The sequence below is a fragment of the Sabethes cyaneus genome, chromosome 3 (assembly GCF_943734655.1).
Source record: "Sabethes cyaneus chromosome 3, idSabCyanKW18_F2, whole genome shotgun sequence".
Classification (NCBI taxonomy): domain Eukaryota; kingdom Metazoa; phylum Arthropoda; class Insecta; order Diptera; family Culicidae; genus Sabethes; species Sabethes cyaneus.
This window is the reverse complement of record NC_071355.1, coordinates 84,525,149-84,545,093: the sequence shown is the minus strand read 5'-3', so window position 1 is coordinate 84,545,093 and position 19,945 is coordinate 84,525,149. Positions and strand designations below refer to the sequence as shown.

Below are 19,945 nucleotides of genomic sequence, written 5' to 3'. Positions count from 1 at the left end.
TCTCGCCTTTGCGACAGATCTCCTGCAGTGCCACGATGCCAAACTTTCGGGTTCTAGCTGATCGAGCAGCACCCTGTCGCCACCAGCGAAATTTAGCGATCTGCAGTTCCAGGTACCAAGTCTCCATTCCATGTCCTTATTTCGTCGCCTTGGTCCATGCCGAATATTCCGAGAAGATGTTTCTTGACTCTTGTTGTTAGTTGTTTGGGTTTAGATAGGTAGCCGTACTAGGACTTACGCTACCGAGTCTCGGGATGGGGCTGCCATCTTTCAGTGTCGAGACAACACTGTGCCTCCTCCCCTGTTAGTATCCCAAGTAACCATTTGGGTTTTATTACACTCTTATGATGGCATTTCAGACTAAAATTGGTCATGAAAACCACAATAAGCGTACAATAAAACTCACATTGTTGCTTGGGATACGACCTTAGTTTCCACCGGGGTTGGTTACCCGATCTCCGCTAAGGTTGCTCGTATTCCGGCTGGTACCACGTGGAGGTAGGGGTCGGAATTGCTAGATAAGAGGCTAGAGACCACAATGGGGTCTGTTTTACACATTATCCAACCATTTACCAACCAAGTGGTTCAGTGGTTCGAAAGTTCTTAATTTTACAAATGTCTGGTCTGAAGGCAAAATTGTGTAGAAACGGAAACTTTTAGACCTAGCCTAACTTGAACAGAGTACCCTAAATACAAAATAAAAATTCGAGTGTAAAATTTACAGTGAGTGACAAGTATATAAGTATTGAATAATATTGGAACACTTTTATATTCTAAAAAGATACTTTTTCATGGAATTGATGCAAAAATAAATAAATTTGGTAGTTTAACTGTTTGCAGCATCGGGACTTCACTCAGGAATTCACTCTCCACATTCCGGCTTCTTAAACACTGTCCGAAATTAAGTATAGCGTCTATTCGCGTTGATAAAACAAAAATGTTGAACTTGATGTCTCTTCTGGTTCCCTCCTTTGCTGACACAATACCCACGAAAATATCAAACTTAAACATCGGCTTAGCAGATAAGTTGCAGAGCTGCCAAGAGAAACCCATTCCATTACTTTTGAATTACAACAATGGCGTCAATGCTGGATATACAGCAAAATTAATTTGCAGTTTTTCTTTAAAATCTCAACAGCGGTGGCGAGCTTCACTTAGTTTATGATCCCTTCGTGGGTTGATGATAATAAACAGGATGGCACCTAAGAGAAGCCACCTAATGGTGCAATGACCTTAAAAAATATTACTGTAGAATAAAATCTAACAGAACGATCAGTTCTTTTTTATTGATGCGCAACAATAATTATATCTTTGAACGAGGTGAGATACAAGACATATTTGGGCAATGAGTGTTCATGTTCAAGTATAGGAAAATGAGATCGAAGTCCTGTCAAAATTTATCAGAAAAGCATAATTTTTTTTTACTAAACCGTTATGTCTTCGATAAAGATTGCACTTAAACGTGAAATAGTTTGATTTTTTTTCTTAATTTTTTTACAGTTTCATATATTTAGAATAAAAAAAAATTACGTTATTGTGCAACCGTTGGCAAAATACCCTACGTTACAATTTACCGTAACAGAATACTAACCGGTTCTGCTTTGCGGCAATAGCTGCTGGTTGGGCAGTATGCAAGATTTCCCAGCAGCCACCAAATAGCACCACATTACCGCCTGTGTCAAGTGTAGTATCCAACAGGTTTTCATTGGACTCACCTAGCAAAAGCTGAGTTATATTTAAGGGAGTTTGAGGTACTGCTTTGTGGTTCACTGTTTTAACGTATGAAGAAATGCACGTTTTCTTGAGAATTCAATTAAAGTTCGTTTAAAGTTTTTACAACTCTAGCATGTTTAAAAATTAAAAATTTTAAAACTGAAATAGTTCCGTCGTGTTTGCCCAATTTTCCCTAATTCATTGCTTAACTATGCTATATACAGTGAATCTATAGATCCAAAAAATAATCAAAGACTGACGGTTTTCCCCGGTTGATTTCCTCTCTCACCTGGTTAGTACAGCGTAACTGTCATGGAACGCGACGTTCAGCGTTCAAAATCGCTCGGCCGTGTGTAGCGTTCACATAGAGATCGCACGTGAGAGTAGAATGTTTTTTTGGAGAAACATATGCAGCTATAAAAGTAAAGGTAAACAAATTGATCGGCCGCAGTGTTGTGCCGGTTCGGAGCGCGATCGGATCGGAGATTCGCGGATTGTGGTACCTATGCTGTGAATTGCCGCCCCCTGAATGCCGCCAAGAAGCGTTCCCGCAAGTGTTGCTCCACCTGTCGCAAAGAGTGGTGCGCTGGAATAGTGAAGTGAACTGTCGGTTGATCTCACTTATGCGGGCTTGAAACGTGTGAAGGTCGTTCCAGTAGTACGATTCGACCACTTGATTAATGTTTATGCATTAGCTGGAAACGAAAGTATGAGTACATGATTGACGTTTTGTGCAGTCACCTGAGGACTGAAGCACAAGAAAAAGTGTTCATCGTACGATTTGATGTGATTTAACCGGCTACTGGCAGTAAAGAAACGGAAGTGCTCGCGTCTTGCAGTATTATTAGTTATAGTTCAACAGTGATTAGTAATATTAGTGGAAAACCAGGAAGAGTAAGTTTAGATAAGTGTAATAGAGTTGTATCTGTTGCCAGTTTTCATGATATAATTTTAATTTTTTTTGTGATTTCACAATCACTTTACAGAACATGATTGATATTAGTAAAAGTGGAAAATATATTTAAAAGAACGTTAATGTATCGATAGGAGGCATGCACTGTTGACACTTGAGTTTTAGTTTTTTTGAAACGGGGGCTCTACAATTAATGAAGGGACGGTATGGGAAAGTAATAATTTTTTTTTGGAATGGATGGAAAGAGTGTAAGGGAGGGGGGGGGGGGGTAATTGATCAAGACTAAAAACCTTGAGGTTAAGTTTTGTTTTTTATAAAAAAAACTTCTTCATTGTGATCACATGTTATGAACTTTTTGCTAATATTAAATCTTCGTTTGACAAACAGTAATGAAAATGACTGGGAAGTAAAATTAAAGAAAAAAATAAGAACTAAAACTACAATTGATGAAAATATTTCAGAGCAATATTTTACTGAGCTGTGATACTAATTAACGGACGTTTTGCAGACTTTTTGTTTCTATAAATTTTTACATATATCTTGATGAATTAAGTTTTAATCTGTGGTTATTTATCTACCTACATGTGGTGGAAAATTTATTTCTGGAGATTAAAGTGCACATATAAACAATATAAAACATTAGGATAGATATATCTGATTGGATTGGAAATTAGTTTGTTTCTTTAGTTTATAACACAATTTAAAAATAGTCTATAGAAAAATGATCACCGTAAAATGCCCATGTTTAACATTCAACAGTTCAATGGATTGATTCAAAAAGTTTTGGAAAGTTTTTATTTTCGCACTTTGTGAAGGTTCCGCGAAACAATAATTGAATGCGTAAAGCATAATTGCAAAAATAAACACTCGCTTTGCGTTCCGCTTCGTGAATGTACTCAACTGTGTATTGCAATGTTTACGAACGGATAATATAATAGACCAAACCGCGGATCAATTTGTGTATCCTCAAGCCAATCCTAATAGATCGCTACCATCGGTAATAGACCAAGCTTCAATTAGCACTCCCGAGCTTCAAGTGATTGCTCCCGCATAAGTCGGTCAGTTCGGATAAGATGGTTTGCGGTACACGTGATGTTAGCACGTTCTTCCCACTGCACACCAGTATCCACTGCCGAGCCAAATGTATTCGTTTCCCATATCAGGTGTTTTTCCCATCAATCCCTGCAATCAACTTGTGGAAAGGTTCGTATGAATGATGATGAATAAAACAACATTCAACGTTAGTATTGCTAAAGCGGAAAAACTTTCCCCACGCGAAACAACTTTACGGTTGTCATATCTCTTCGTTTCAATCGATCTGCCACCAATGATTGTGGAAGTCATTATCATCTTTCTATTTCATTTAGTTAAAATCCGAAACGATTGACCTTGGATGAGATTTGCGACTAAATCAAGTGGTGGCATCTACACTTGAATGGCTGAGTCAACAGCATCTTTGACGTCAACCGTTGCAGATTACATAAAGTTTTCTTTTTTGGAATGCAAATAACGTATTTGGAAATATTATTGTGTGTCATATTTCGATGACATATGGTTTTCGATCTTCGGCAAAATTTAGTACATAGTTTATGCACAATTTAACTTGTATTATTGATTTGTGCAAATATTTTCAATTATGTCGTTAGCGTGTACAATATCATAGTTATGTGAATAATAAAATTACGAAACGGTCTCTTACTTTTTACTTACTTATTTATTTCTAGCAGCATAGAGCCGGGGTGGTTTTGCCGTATTAAGAATTCCTCTCAACTTCACTCGGTTTTAGAATACTCGTCACCAATTCGTTAAGCACCTCGACACACGCAAATCGGCTTCAACCTGGTCGTGACATCGAGCACGTTGGGTCCCTCTATGGTTGGTGTCGGCGGGGTTCTTGAAGAGAACGGATTTCATTGTACCGTCGTCAGGCATCCCTGCGACGTGGTCGGTCCACCGTAGTCTCCTGGTTTTCGTCAGGTGTAGGAATCTCTTTAAGTAATGCATGCAGCTGCAGCGTGGTTCACACGCTTACGCCACTCTTCGCTTTTCGTTTGTTCTCTGCTTAAAATAGTCTGTATCACATTTCGTTCAAATTGGCAAGTGTATGTATGTTTTAGCAAAGTTACAATCATAAGTCCATAGAGAATTGCCGGTCTGATTAACGTTTTGTACATCGTCAGCTTTGTGCGGTGGCGTACTCAACTTCCTTCCAACGTTTGAAAGCGTCGTTGAATCTCATTACTCATATTGTTGTCGGCGATGACCGGAGAACCCAAATATAGGAACTATTCACTACTTACTACTTCCAGTTTATCGCCGTCAATAGTCATTGTCCATGGCAGGTGAATATTGTTTTCTCTGGAGCCTCTTCCTACCATATATTTGGTTTTCGACGCATTGATTTGTAACCAAATCCTCCTAGCTTCCGTTTTTAGTCTGGTGTAGTTTACCTTCGCCGTTCCAAGGTTTCTACTAATGATATCGAGGTCGTCTGCGGCGGCTAGGAGTTGGCTACTCCTGCTGAAGATCGTTCCTCTCGCTTCGATGCCCGCGCATAGGACCACACCTTCAATAGCGATGTTGAATCGCTTGCCGCAACCCTTTGCGCGATTTGAAGCGACTCGAGAACACTCACGCAGCACATTAGCACGTCAGTTTGTTCGAAAATCCGCTCTCGTGCGTTATCTGCCATAGCTGTTCGCGGTCGACTGAATCATATGCTGCCTTGAAATACACAAAAATATGATGCGTTGGCGTATGGCGTATATAACTACTTCCCACATTCGCCATAACTTTCAGATAGTCTTTACAGTATTGTTTCGTTTTGTATTAGTTTCCGATTAAATCTGTTCAGGATTAAAACTGGTGTTTAAGCAATTCTTTTAGGATTATATGAACTGCCTATAGAATTTTTCAGGCTTTTTATGCCTTTGTGGATTGTGGTCTGGAACATTTGGAAGGACTTAGAAAATCACCTGGTCACCCAATTTTTGGGTACTTTTTTTCAAACGGCCAGCAAGATAACGAGAGTCACTGTATTTAAGAAAATTTTCATAATTAATTCAATGCATTAATACTTTAATAATTTAAGAAAAATGTCATAATTATTCAATGCACTAATACTTAAAATTGTTGGGAAAATAAAATTGCAGCCATTTTACGAGTCCTACGCAAATTAATATTTGAATATTAACTATTCCGGTCTCACCAATACATTGGAGAAATGCTTGTCAAACAAGGAAGTGTACAGAGATAAGGCCATGATGAAAAACTAATGGTACATTGCTAAATTGTAAATGTGTGTGTGTGATGCGCAGAATACAATCACGCTAATAAATGGCCCGTGAGACTCCAAAAAGATGGAATCTCCACCATATTTTTTTTGTATTTTTTCTATGAAACCAAAATAGTGTTTGATTCAAAAACACAGACATAAAATTTTTTTTATTTTTAGATGAGAGGTTTTTCACCAGTTTAGTTTAATAGTTTTTCAGTTTAAAAAAATAAGACGAAATTTATTACTATGAATTAAGAACGTGCTCAGAGATGGAAAAAATCGCTTCTAGCGAACAAGAACATAGGAGCGATTAGCGACTTGTAGGCGACAAATACTTTGTCGCGATCTGTACAGATTATGACAAATGTCATACCAGATCACATTCATTGATTGATTGCGTTGAGAAACATAACAGATATAGACGATGAGTTGTATGTTATGTGTGAATTTCAATACAAACAACATGAGTAAACTTTTTTCTTGTAGTTAGGTGAAATTAAACGCTGCGATCGAAAGCTACGAGTTGTTAAAAGAACAAAATCTTGTGATCAAAGCTAAAGATTCACTGTTTGTTATGGTCTGTACGAATCGCGATCTGTGCTTATGGCGTAAACTCACAGATCTGATCAAAATCACTGGTTTTCCATCCCTGAACGTGCTTGAAGATGAAAATATGATGTCATGGTTGGTCAAAACATGACCAATGTTTTAGTTACGTTTGATATAAAGCTAAATCTTTTATTGCTCCGGCGCGTTCCCTGTCTCCCATTCCAAAATCACAAATTTGTAATAGCATTTGCGATACATTTTTAATAGAAGCTTTTCTAAAAGTTTCACCTGATCCACGAATCGACGCCTTAAGGCCCGCGTAGAATTGATACTTCATGGAAGCGGTTTCGTAGATTTGACAGATTATCTGTCAAATTGTATGGGTGAACTATCAGATTACACCAAAGGAAACCGTAAAGTACCAATTCTGCGCGGGCCTTTAGTCGCAGTTTGTTGGGATGGAAAACAAAACCAAAGCTTTTCGTAAATGATACCATGCTGCATCAATATCCGGACACTTAAGCAGGTCATATGTTTGATATGCTCCGTAAACAATAATTTCGCAACATTCTAGTAACTGCTTTGTACTATAATCAAATGTAAAGCTTAAATTCGCAATAACACGTCAATTTTACAACGAAAACTAAATAAAATACATTAAAATAAGAGAAATAAACTGGCTTGTCTTGTTCATAAATTCGAACACCTCACATCTCAGTGAATCAATATCCGGACACTTTGGAATCATTTTCCGGACAGGCAAAACTTTCTCATGTTTTGTTTAAGAAATGTATGCCTATAAGTAAACAACTAATCACTTCTAAAATGTAGTATTAAAAATCATAACTTTATACATTTTTTTTACTTTTAATGCCACTTTGGTGTTATTAATGGTACGATTTTAGTCAAGTGTTACACTGACCCTTACATAACCAGAGAACGAAAGTGATTAAGTATTTCTACATTAAATGCCTTAAAGTATTTTGGATTACCAAATATTTTGACGGTTCCGTGGATCGAGCCTCTTTCTCTTATCACACCTTCTACCTTCAACGTGTCCTTTCATTTTCTAAGAAAAACATAAGGTAGTCACCATCATACATGTCCGGATTTAAAAACATGGTTTTAAACCCGGACAGCGTAATTATTTATAAAAATACACTTTATTTCACCACTTTAATCAATGACACCGTCTCAATTAATTAAAACTAACCTTCTTTGTTGATACAAAGCCTAAAAAGTTGGTTTCTTCGTAATAATAAGTTCCCAAAACCTTAAATCGCGAAAGCACTACTTTTTAGTAATATGAAGAAACTCGCAGAAAAAAGGCACTGTTTGACACCAACGTTACGTTTGGATTTATTAAAGTTATTTCGCGCAGCCTACTTAACCACCGATTATGTTGAAAGGATATTAGATATATTTGCAAAGTAATCCACATAGCTACACCTCATAAATTGTATATATTATTGCTTATTAAGGATAAAATAGTGAAGGTGTCCGGATATTGGTACCGTCCGGATTTTGATGCAGCATGGTACTAAATATGAATGTATCCTAAATTTCAATATTTATGTCCACTTAAAATAAAGGCACCGATAATAATAATAAATCACAAATATTAGGCGGATGAGCACTTGAAGAATGTCAGTTGTAACTGAGTTAGTGCCATCTATTGAGCATTTGAACTCTTGCTATTGCTATGCATTAAAATTCACGGTCGTGGCATCCACAAAAACTGCCATATCCGAAGTCCTACGGCATGCATATTTATACTATCATTTCATTACCGGTGCCTAATTATACAGTACCTTTGCTGTTCATTGGTTTTCTAAAGCGGCGTTAGTGTTAACTTCGAAATGATTGGCGGTATTCAGCAAAGATTTATAATATTAGTATAAGGTTAGCATTCCAATTATGTTTGCTATTTTCGTAATTTGCTTGTTTGAGATAACACAACTGTTTTCATAAAATTAAAATGTTTTTCTTTGTATATTTCTGTGTCCGCCTAAAAATACAAATACTATCAGCATTATTTCACTCGTTGAAGGACAAGTAAATATGCAAAAGAGTTTCCTATAAAAAATAAGGTTTAAACTTGGTGCAATGATTTGAATTAGGTAACCTCCCAGTTTGCCTCGAGGTACGACGCTGGTCAAACAAGCCGACGCTGGTCACAGCTGGGAGAGTATGTTAGAATCAATAGAATCGTAGCACAGCACTAGTCCCGCAATTGTTTTGCACTCTAACAGCTGGCTGCAAAGTCTGTCGTATAAAAACAAAGAAGGTCACGTTTCGATACCGGAATGTAGCACTTAGGTTTTGCTTTGCTTTTGATTTGAACTAGGTTTTGAGGTGGGATCTTATTAATTTAGTATGGATGTTTATTATTATTGTGGGATCCGAAAGTTTAATAATTGATTGCAAAACACCACAAATGTTTCCAAAACCGTGTCACCAGACGGGGACGGGAAATCTGTAGTAAAACACAAGAGGTGTGCTAAATTTTAAATACTTTCAAATTTGGCCCTGTATTAACCTTGATGAAAACGGTAATCAAATATCGCGGAGCAAAATGCAAACTTTCGAGTGTAAATCCGAGACATAAAACGGATGTTTTCAAGTTGTTAATTGCTGTGATCATTGTACTGTTGGCAAAACCAAGAGCTCAAAATTTAAGTCAAACATTCCATTGAGAATGAGTCAACGAGTGTTGAGGAACGCAACATTGAGTTTACATCACTTTTTTAAACCATTTAAGCGATATAATGGTGCTAACGTTAAGTGTGATAAAATGTATAATTGACAAACGAATAAGAGGTATTTAATTTAAATCAAAGCTATAAGTAAAAGATTTATGTAAACAATTAATTTATGTAAGATATTGTAAATATCTCCCTTTTTTTAAAAATAATTTATGAAAAATGACGCCTGTTTTTGTATTACTATATTCTCGCTACTCAGTATTTACGGTCTCTCAGGCAAAGAAAGTTACATCATTACCTTGGACGTTTGTCACGTATTTTAGTTTTCCTCTTACCCACGTGAAATCAATTACTCTACGAGATCGCGTGACACGTAAATCACCGGTTGCGTTGCTATACTCAATTTAGCTAACAATTCTCATCTGATAATACAGTAGACACTCTTTACAACAACTATCATTATAGCGACAGAATCTCTCTACGACATTTTTCAGACTGCCTATTTATAAATCCAATTCTATTTCTTCGCAATTTCTCTAAGAATGCATCCCTTGTCACTGTAAAAAGTTCCGATTTTTTATAATGTTTAATACCCGAGGAATCATCGATCGTATGTTGGAGTTTTGTAAAAGTTTTTCACAATAAAGTAACAAGGGACATACCACGATATTTATTCATGATTACCGTTTTGTAAGCCATTGATAGCGAAACATGTGTTTTTCCAAGCATGCAAATCACGAATTGTATGGAATAACAATTGACAAGCAAGTCGGAAGGGCAGTCTAAAAGTGTGTTATATCGGCTTTGCAACGGATTGAATTATAGTGTGGAAATTGATGTTGACACAAATATTACGGTGATATGTTGAACTTTGAATAAATTAAACAATTGTAGGGCAACTCACTTAATAAATTGGGTTTATCTTGCCACCATCGATTAAAATTTTGAAACCCTATGATATTACGCAACGAAAAATATTGAACTATAACCGTGATGTACGACTCTAGAATAGCCTTTGCCATTTCTCGATGGTCTTTGCAAGATGAGCGAGTACAGTGTGGTTCATGTATGCCTTGAAACATTTTGAAACAGTAATGTCTCCAACCGTTTTATACCCGGTTGACATGTGAATAAAAATAAAAGTCAAGTCCGTCTGGTTTTGTACTTGCGGAGTTTTTTCCGCTTAATATGTTCGCATCATTACATTAAAACCGGTGTTTGGTCTGGGGCACGTTTTTGGCACGTGTTTTGATCGGGTATTCGGTACTTTCACGTAATCGGCAAGCGAACTGGATCTACAATTGCACATTTATGTCGAAAATGGGGATTTTTCAATGAAATGCAGTTACCGTAGGGTTAGTTTATCTCTCCATTGTGAATGTCGTACGCTTCATCGTTGCATCAATATACGGTAGGGGAGACTGAGGTATTTTGAAACATGTATGGAATGATAGAATCTGTGTGATTTTTTTTAAATGACAAGAGTATGAAGATGACTTATCATTGGCATTTTGTGGTAAAAATAGAATGGAAATAATAGAAAATGCGGATGAGACTATATCGTATGACAGTATTCCGTATCCTCGCGAATGTACCATCATTGCCGCAATTACTTTACTGATTGTACTCTTTACAAAAGCTCTCTAAAAACGGTCTGTAATTTATGTGATATCAATCGATTTTCGCATGTTTGTTTTAGTATTCGATAAGTTTTAATAATGTAGTGTTTGTCGTTCACGAAATCTGCCTATTCTATCCTATTCGAAAGCAACAATTTCGTAGCAACTTTGTAATCTCAAAATAATTTATGCCCATGTAATAATAATTGTTCAAATACTTTAGATTATGTAATTTACCAGTACTACCTCCCAAAAAAAAGTTCACTTCAAAAAAATTATTGAAAAGCATAAAACATACGTCCTACAAAAAATATATAAGGGTTACTCCACGTGTACAAGACCCGTGTGATCGTCCTTCTCGGATTTGAACCAAATTTTGTCGGCTTGTTTGTTTTAGGTCAGAAAGTGAAAATTCAAAGTTTGGTATCAGTTGGATCTCCCCTCAATTAATGGGAGTATCTCATTTGTTGAATAAAAGACCTGTTTTTGGCCACTCCTCTTATTATTATTATTATTATAATCTTATATTTCGCTTATATCTCCGGAAATATTAGGTTTGGAAAGAAACTACTTTCAAATTTTCAAATTAAATTGTCCAAAAAATTCGATAAAAAATCTTTCTTGGCGGTAGTACTGCCAATATTTTTTAATTCACTTTGAAAACAAAATTTACATTTTTCTCTCAAAGAGCATCTCAAAAATTCCAACACGATCGGGATTCTTTTGTAGTAGCCCCGTTTACTGGGTAACTTGCAACACCTCTATTTTCGGTTCATTCTACAGATTCATTTAGTTTATATTTTTTCTCATAATCATAAATCAAAAGTACAGACCACTGTTCAAGTTTTGGCCCCTAACGCTTGCACCTAAACGGTATACACTAGAGTGTCCCAAAATAGCACTATGTCAGAAAATCCGGGGGCTCACCCCTCAAATGATAGCTTAGGGTGTCACAATAAAACTTTTATATGACGTCAACATTGCTTGCCGCGATTTAGGGGTCGCACATTTGAGTTTTATGGAAAAATGGAATTTTTCAGGAGTAAATTCAAAATAATATTTTTAGAAATGTTATAATAGATGAAACAAGGTACCTAACTATTTTTTTCACAATCATTGGGATCTCATACATTCATAAAAAAATTATGGTGGCATGTCTGGAGTCATATTTGGTTGCAAAAATTTATTGAATTTGTCAAAAATTTAAAATTTTCGAAATTTCATTTAAATAAACGTCAAAACAGGGTATCGAACACTATCTCAGAGTAACGTACCTATACTGTATAGATGGGAAATTTTATGACGAACAACTTTGCCGAAGAAAGTATGGACGTATCTTCAAATCTCGCTGAGGTATTCACGTTTTTCTGAAGGCGGGACCAAACATATTTTCGTAATTTTCAAATTTTAGTAGTTCCACGTCAAAAAGGTAAATGATAAAACTTGAAGTATGTCTTTCAAACGTTACCTACGTGTTGGATAGGAAGAAATATGCACCTTCCACAGAATTTGGCACCATTTAGGCTCAAGAATCACTTTAAAAAAGGGCGTATTTATTTTAATAGGTACTATGTTTGAAAAATTGTATCTCGAAACTAGGGTTGCTGCAAAATGATGCCTAAGCGTGAGTTGTAGAAAATTGATTTTTCAAACTGAAAAAATAAACACTGAAATTTTTTTTGACCCTTTTTGTACTATCAGTAGATGGTAGAATCAGCAAGGTGTATTCAGGCAAATATTAATTCTAGTTGCTAACATGGTAATATAACGCGGATAACATATGAAAACGGCACGTTTATAATAAAAATATAAAATATTTTAAACTTTTTTTTAAATATCCTAAATACGGCTGCATTTAGAAGCTAATTACAACACAAGTGAACGTGAACGTTTAGAAGCTAATTACGACAACACGTGTTGTCAAGCACATATGAAGTTGTTCTAAAATTCAAATTACATATATGTATAACGAGAAATATAAGAATAGTAATAAGAAATATAATAAAAATCTTAGGTTACAAAATATTCATAAAAGTCGTTGTTCTACAAAATCCTTTGATAAATGTTGCTCCATTTCAGAAAAAGTCTCAAAATGTATCAAATCACCACTATTTTTCCAAAAATAAATCGAGGTTACCATTTCCTGAATATTTTAATTTTACATTTTTTCCTGACTTTGGAGCATAGTGAATCTTTTTTCAGTCTTTATTTTTTCATGTTTAAAATTCATTTTTCAAAAACTCACGCTCAGGCTTCATTATGAAGCAAACCTAGTTTCAGGAGATACAATTTCTCAAACATAGTACCTATTAAAATAAATACGCCCTTTTTAGAAGTGATACTTGAGCTTAAATGGTGCCAAATTTTTTGGAAGGTGCATGTTTCCTCTTATCAAAAACGTAAGTGACGTTTAGAGTAAACAGTTCAAGTTTTTTCATTTACCTCTTGCACCTGAAACTGCTAAAATTTGAAAATTACAGAAATGTGTTTTGTTCCGCCTTCAGAAAACGGTGAATATCTCAGCGAGATTTAAAGATACATCCTTACTTTCTTCGGCAAAGTTGTTCGTCATAAAATTTCCCATCTATACAGTATAGCTACGTTGCTCTAAGATACTGTTTGATACCCTGTTTTGACGTTTAATTAAATGAAATTTTGAAAATTTTAAATTTTTGCCAAATTCAATAAATTTTTGTAACCAAATATGACTCCAGACATGCCACCATAACTCTTTTATGGATGTATTAGGTCCCAATGATTGTGAAAAAAATAGTTAGGTACCTTGTTTTATCTATTATAACATTTCTAAAAATATTTTTTTGAATTTACTCCTGAAAAATGCCATTTTTCCATAAAAGTCAAATGTGCGACCCCTAAATTGCGGCAACCAATGTTGACGTCATATAAAAGTTTTGTTGTGACACCCTAAGCTATCATTTGAGGGGTGAGCCCCCGGGTTTTCTGACATAGTGCTATTTTGGGACACTCTAGTATACACTCAAGTCGCTTTTTACGCGAAGTATACGTCCCGCGTAAATCAAAACCGTGTAAATTCCGAAATTTGTGTAAAAATAGTCGCGGAAAAACCAAACCGCGTAAAAAGCGACTTCAGTGTACTTCGAAAGTTATACTAAGTCAAAGTTCAAAAGTGTTGCAAGTATCCCCGGATGACGGTAGTTAAAAAGCGTCAGAATCACAACGATTTTACCGTACCCGACTGATATCTATGCCATGTTCAGCTTGGCGAATTCAGATCGTTTATCTTTAAGTATGGAGTTAGAGTTGGAGCTCTGTACACTTTAGAACGAATAATATTTGCGCTGGTGTGCAAAATGTTATGAACCATTTCTTTATAAACTGTTAGATTCGGAGTAATCTATAACTTCAATAGTGAGATAATTTTTAGTCAATTTTACAACGGATTGTTTAACTCTCGTTGTTACCTTCGTATTTTGATTGTGGCATAGTTTTCTGAATCCTTTAAATAGTTACTTATCACTTTATCCAATCTACATAGCTTACGTTTGATTTCTCGAATTGATACACCTTCCTTCTTACAGGTTTTAATCATTTCCTTTTTATTTTCATTCAAAAGATTTTTTTTTGGCTTTTTTAAGCGGTCGAAACGAGTAAATTTCCAAAACCAAACCAGAGCAAAAATGTGTCAAACCACTCCGTGGGGTTATAATGGCGAATGGGCACCTATTTTTATTGCAGATACGTATTTGCAACGAATACCTACACCCGTGTTTAGTTAGTGCCAATGCGTACCTAATTTTATGAATGTTTATTGTAGTATTTTTTCTCTGCCTTCTAATGGTGGTGCTTAAAATGAACATCGGTTGGGGGCTCACGACGAAAACGGTGATTTTTTAATAAAATGGCCACCAAAAGTTGTTTACTCCATTTGAAAGCCCTTTTCTTCTTCATTACAAAACCATATGCCATTTGTTAATTGGATACATCACAAAAAATAGATCTCAAGGTTCAACTGTTTTCAAACTTGCCCTAAGCGAACGAGGAGTCTTTTGGGTTGAGGTAATAAAAGTGAAATTCTCATTGTTTAACCATTTTCATCCATTAAAGTACAAAAAGTTTCAATAATTGAAAACCACGTGTCAGTAGTGGCCTCGTTTGAACGAGAAATACTCACTATTGGCTATACATGTTTATTGATTGAACCGTAAACAGTGTTATGTGTATTAAAATAAGGTGCGGTTATAAAAGATATTCGCAGTGTTCGAACTATAAATTCCACATCAAAAATGTCGTTGAGGTAGTGTTATGTAATATTTTATAGCAATAAATTGTATATTTTCAATCACTAAACCAGTTATTTTGCACCTGTTCTACAAAAGATACAATGCTACAAAAAATAATGATAATAATAATTAATAATCAACAGCTTTCTGATAATACGTAAGTAAGTTCCCAAAAAAATCGTGAGTAATGACAGCGGATTTAGGTAACCAGGTCGGTCCCATCCCATCGGAATAGCCCCATAGTCCCCTACACTTGGATGTCGTTTACGTAACAATGGAAAGCCTATCAAACGGGGATATCGTATGCAGCAGAATGGTTCAATTAATTTTGTCATTGTTTGATCTGGCTTGTTCCAAGGTTAGTCAAGAGAGGTTTTCTGATGTTCAAATTTGTTTTTCACCCCCGCTGGGTTACCCTTGACGATCACCGAAATTTTCAAAGCGGAAACTGTTGAATGTATAAACAACGTCGATGGTTGCTAACCAATCGTTCCGCGTACTTCTGCTCTACAAACTGTGAAAACTAGATCACCTATTTTAACTCACCTTTTTATTGTTCAACAATAAAACTCTTCGAAATGATTAAAAGTCTTGCAATTCAGAAGATTTATTTCAGGTAAACATAATTTAAAAAGACTCAAATACCTGTTGAATATAGCAGAATAGATAATCCGAATCATTACGATTCATTCTAATAGATATAATGAGACGATAACAACAATGTGACCGAATTGTAAACTCCCCGCTTTTGGTCATTCTAAAACCAATTAACGGAAATCTACTGCGAGATTCCCTAGATTTTAAATCATTTTGTGTTTATTTTACGATTGCGGTAATTTACGATGGTCAATTCCGAGTAACATACAAAGAACCTACACTTATCTAATTTAGAGGAAAACTGAGTGTTACTTCGCGTTTTACTTGGTGCACCACGAAATTGGGAATTGCCTTCATGTAAAAGAAAGCATGTTAGAATACGTTATCAGTTTCTCACAGTTTGAGCCTGTCCTTTATTGTGTAATGTAGTAATATTTTGTAATAACGCCGTGCCTTAAGGAGAAATGAGTCGTCATTGATTCTGTGAATTTAACAGAGCTTTTGTTTTGGGCCCAAAGACTAGCTTCCGAAATTCGAGAAGTTAATGGCTGCTCATTTTCCCTTAAGGCCGTCACAATATGCTCATTACCTCCGCTAGAAGTATAACTGTCCCATGTCACAAAAAACGAAAAAGAGAAAATCGCACTCAAAGTTGGAAAACTGGATTTCCTAAAATTATTTATTTTGCTTTCATTATTTGTTCCTCTTTGAGAATACGTTGAAAAACATTACCCTCTGGTGCCCAATTTTTTTCTTAGTTTTCATATTAATAGTTTTTTGAAACGATGGTTCTGCAATTGATGAAGGGACGGTAAGGGAAAGTAATGAAGAAGGATTTTTGAGAATGGACGGGAAGGAAGGAAGGGGGGAATAGGTAGCTACGCTTAACAAGTTGTCGTTGTGACTCCTACTTTTTGTCCAATGCTGGAAGGTGCATGGGTCGAACCAGGCTATAATCTGACATTATAACCGGATTCGAACCCACAACACCCGCCAGGGCATGTGGCTCGCTGGTACCCGTGTACCTATGAACCACAGAGGCGCTGGACAAAAGGAGTCTGCACAACGCCCCTTATTAATGTAGCGACGGGTTGGGCTATTTTTAGACACAAATTGTGTCTCTTCCTCCACCTAACTGTAGAAACCACCGACAGAGAAGCTTAATCTATCTTTATATTGATACTTTGGTCAATATATTCCTGACCGCATTTCAAAGTCATGACAAAAATAACGAGAGTTGGTCAATTAGTTTTCATAAAATTTGAAATTTTGCATGAAATGTTTCAGATGAACGAAATAAATCAAACTGTGTATTTAGTTGGATTGATTAGACTACAATAAGAAGGTAAGAGAATAATACAACAGGAAGAAGCATCTAAAATTAACAGCGATTTATAGAGATTTACATCCATTTACATAGGAACTGGGCACCAGAGATTAATTTTGTAAACAATTTGATAACATTTTGCAAGAAATGATATATGCAACGACAACCATGCATCAATTTTTTCCAGTGGGAGAGTCTTTTTCCAGTTTTTCTAGTTTCTAGTATTTGGTTCAAATTATTCGATTCGAAGGAGCATCACATGTTATTGGCTCAACTTGGTATACACAGCCTTAATCAATGATGGCTAACATTACCACAGTTTTAGAATAACTATGAAAGGCGCAAGCGTGCTCAATTGGATAAGTGTGTGTTATATTAAATTGAATCAAAGCGGGTTACTGAGAGTTCGATGGTACCATGCTCAAACCATAGACATTACGGCCAACTCGATGAATATTTACTGATAAAATTTAAGCATATTTACATATTTTCAGCATATTTTTGCTGATCATTTACCTTCAAATAAGATGAGCTAATTGAAAAAATATGAGGGTTTGTTGCTATTAAAGATTTATTCAAAGACTTTTCATTTTTTTAACAGGACTTACTTAAACTCTTAAATAGCAATTGCCTATTTAGCATATTTCTGGAGGATTTTGTAATTCTCATAGTAATATAATAATACATACGGAATTGTATTAACATGTATTTTTATTTCCATATTTATTCAACAGTGACAGTTACGGCAGCGACTGCGGCGGCGGCGGCAGCGACGGATGCGGCAAAGAAAAGCGATTCAAAATGGAACCTGGATCCGGTGCAGCGGGCCATGGGCCAACTCGGCTGGTGGCACATCATGGTGTGCGCGGTTGTATTTCCCCTGAAATTCCCCGTGGCGTGGCATCAGATGGGAATCATTTTCCTGGGAGCTGCCATGAATTATTCTTGTTCTTCGAACACAACACTAGACAGGTGTTCCAAGAGTTGCACAAGTTGGGAGTATGATACCAGTGTGTTCAGTTCAACAATAGTCAGCGAGTGGGATCTGGTATGCGAAAAGGCCCACCTGGTGAATCTATCTCAGACGATCTTTATGTTTGGTATCCTGATTGGTGGTGTACTATTTGGAACGCTGGCAGATAAGTAGGTTTAGATGACTAAAAATTATTATTATTTTTAATAACAAATGCTTGTATTCAATAGATTTGGTCGGCGACCACCTCTGGTGTTTGCAGTTATGATACAGCTCGCTGCTGGAGTTGCTGCTGCTTATATTCCTTGGTTCTGGGGCTTCGTGATACTACGTTTCCTCACAGCTGTAGCTACCGGTGGAACAATGGTTACAAGGTATTATAAAAGTATAATAAAACGATATAGTACCTAATAAATTAATTCCCTCTTCAACGTTTCAGTTTCGTCCTGATTATGGAGATCATTGGACCGAAGTGGCGTGAATTGTTCTCCGTTCTATATCAAATTCCATTTAATTTGGGACATCTTACACTCGCAGGATTTGCATACTTCCTACGCGACTGGCACCATCTTCAGTTCGGAATATCTATCTATTCGGTTCTACTTCTGACCTATTACTGGTTGGTGCCGGAGTCACCGCGCTATTTGTTTACTTCTGGAGACACTGCTGGTGCAGTGAAGGTTTTAGAAAAAGCCGCCAAATGCAACAAACTGCCTAGGGATACAATTCAGAACGATCTGGAGCAGTTCGCAAAGGCAAAACACACTGGAGTAATTTCCAAGGGCAATGTGATAGATTTGTTTAGAACACCAAATATGCGTGCCAAATCTCTGTTCATGTGCTTCAACTGGTTCGTGTGCGGGTTAGCATTTTTCGGAGTAGCCCAATATGTCGGACATTCTGGTGGTAACATATATGCTAATGTCGCGGTCGGTGCCGCGCTGGAGCTCCCAGGAACGGTGCTATGTATTTACATGATGAAAACCTATGGCCGACGAAAGACCTTGATCATCTCCAACACACTCACAGGCTTGACCATGTTGGCGATTGCATTCGTTCCGGAGAGCCTCACTTGGCTAAATGTCGGTTTTGCTTCGATTGGTCTGGTCGGAATGAGCATTTCATTTCCAACAGTTTATCTGTATGCCGGCGAACTATTCCCGACCGTGGTTCGTAACGTCGGAATTGGAACGGCGTCAATGATTGCCAGAATAGGTTCAATGATTGCGCCATTCGTAGCTGGGATGGGAGAAGTGGCCCATTGGTTACCGCCCATAATATTCGGTGTTGTTCCTCTGATAGGTGCCTTCTTTGTATTTTTCTTGCCTGAGACGCAAGGTTTCCCGTTGCCAGAAACTATTGAAGACGGCGAAAATTTTGGCAAGCGGCACAAAAAAACAGATACTGTTGAGGACGCGAAATAAACGGTTAGACTATAACCCCGTCTTCGTTAGCCTCTCTCGTAAGCCGTTTGTCCAAAACTGTCGAAACGTCAGTCTTCTGTATGGCCTACTTCATTTTAATTGTATTATTTAAGTAAAAAAAATAGCATGACCATTGAACAGTTTGAGCAAGAATTCTTCTCTTCTAAGCGTACAAAAGACAGTCCAGATGAATAGATAAAACTGATAAACCGTAAATTTTTGTACGTGTAGACACTTTTCTACGTGTTTTGTTAATAAAATACGATTTAACAATTTTAAAACAATTCTGATTGTGTATTTTAAAAAGAAAGCCTCCATATAATAATAGGTAATAGATTGAAATTTTGAGAATAAAGCGTCATGACGTTGTTCTTTTAAAATCACTAGGTACTTTATCGAGTTTTGTATCTGATAAATCTGATATACGCCCTTTTTTGCTGAACCTCCTGTGTTGTTCTTGAATAGGTAGGGTTTATTTCTAATTCCCGTCGTAGTAAGTAAAGCCATTCTAATTTTCATCATTTATTGGATGGATTTAATGAATACTCCAAAAGTTCTTGTGCTGATTTGACTTAAACACATTTAC

At 36.4% G+C, this 19,945-nt stretch overlaps 1 protein-coding gene across 2 annotated transcripts in view; it reads left to right on the top strand.

Moving 5' to 3' along the window:
* Positions 1-19,547, top strand: part of LOC128742765 (organic cation transporter protein) — a 29,180-nt gene extending 9,633 nt beyond the window's left edge. The window contains exons 1-4 of one of the 2 annotated variants that reach the window (XM_053839217.1): positions 2,265-2,607; positions 17,697-18,105; positions 18,166-18,309; positions 18,375-19,547. In XM_053839217.1, the coding sequence (XP_053695192.1) occupies position 2,607; positions 17,697-18,105; positions 18,166-18,309; positions 18,375-19,359 (1,539 nt within the window). In that variant the 5' untranslated portion in view covers positions 2,265-2,606 and the 3' untranslated portion in view covers positions 19,360-19,547. Of the gene's footprint in view, positions 1-2,264; positions 2,608-17,696; positions 18,106-18,165; positions 18,310-18,374 lie in introns of those variants that run through there. The other variant, XM_053839216.1, reaches the window with a different exon arrangement.
* Positions 19,548-19,945: the final 398 nt, after the last annotated feature.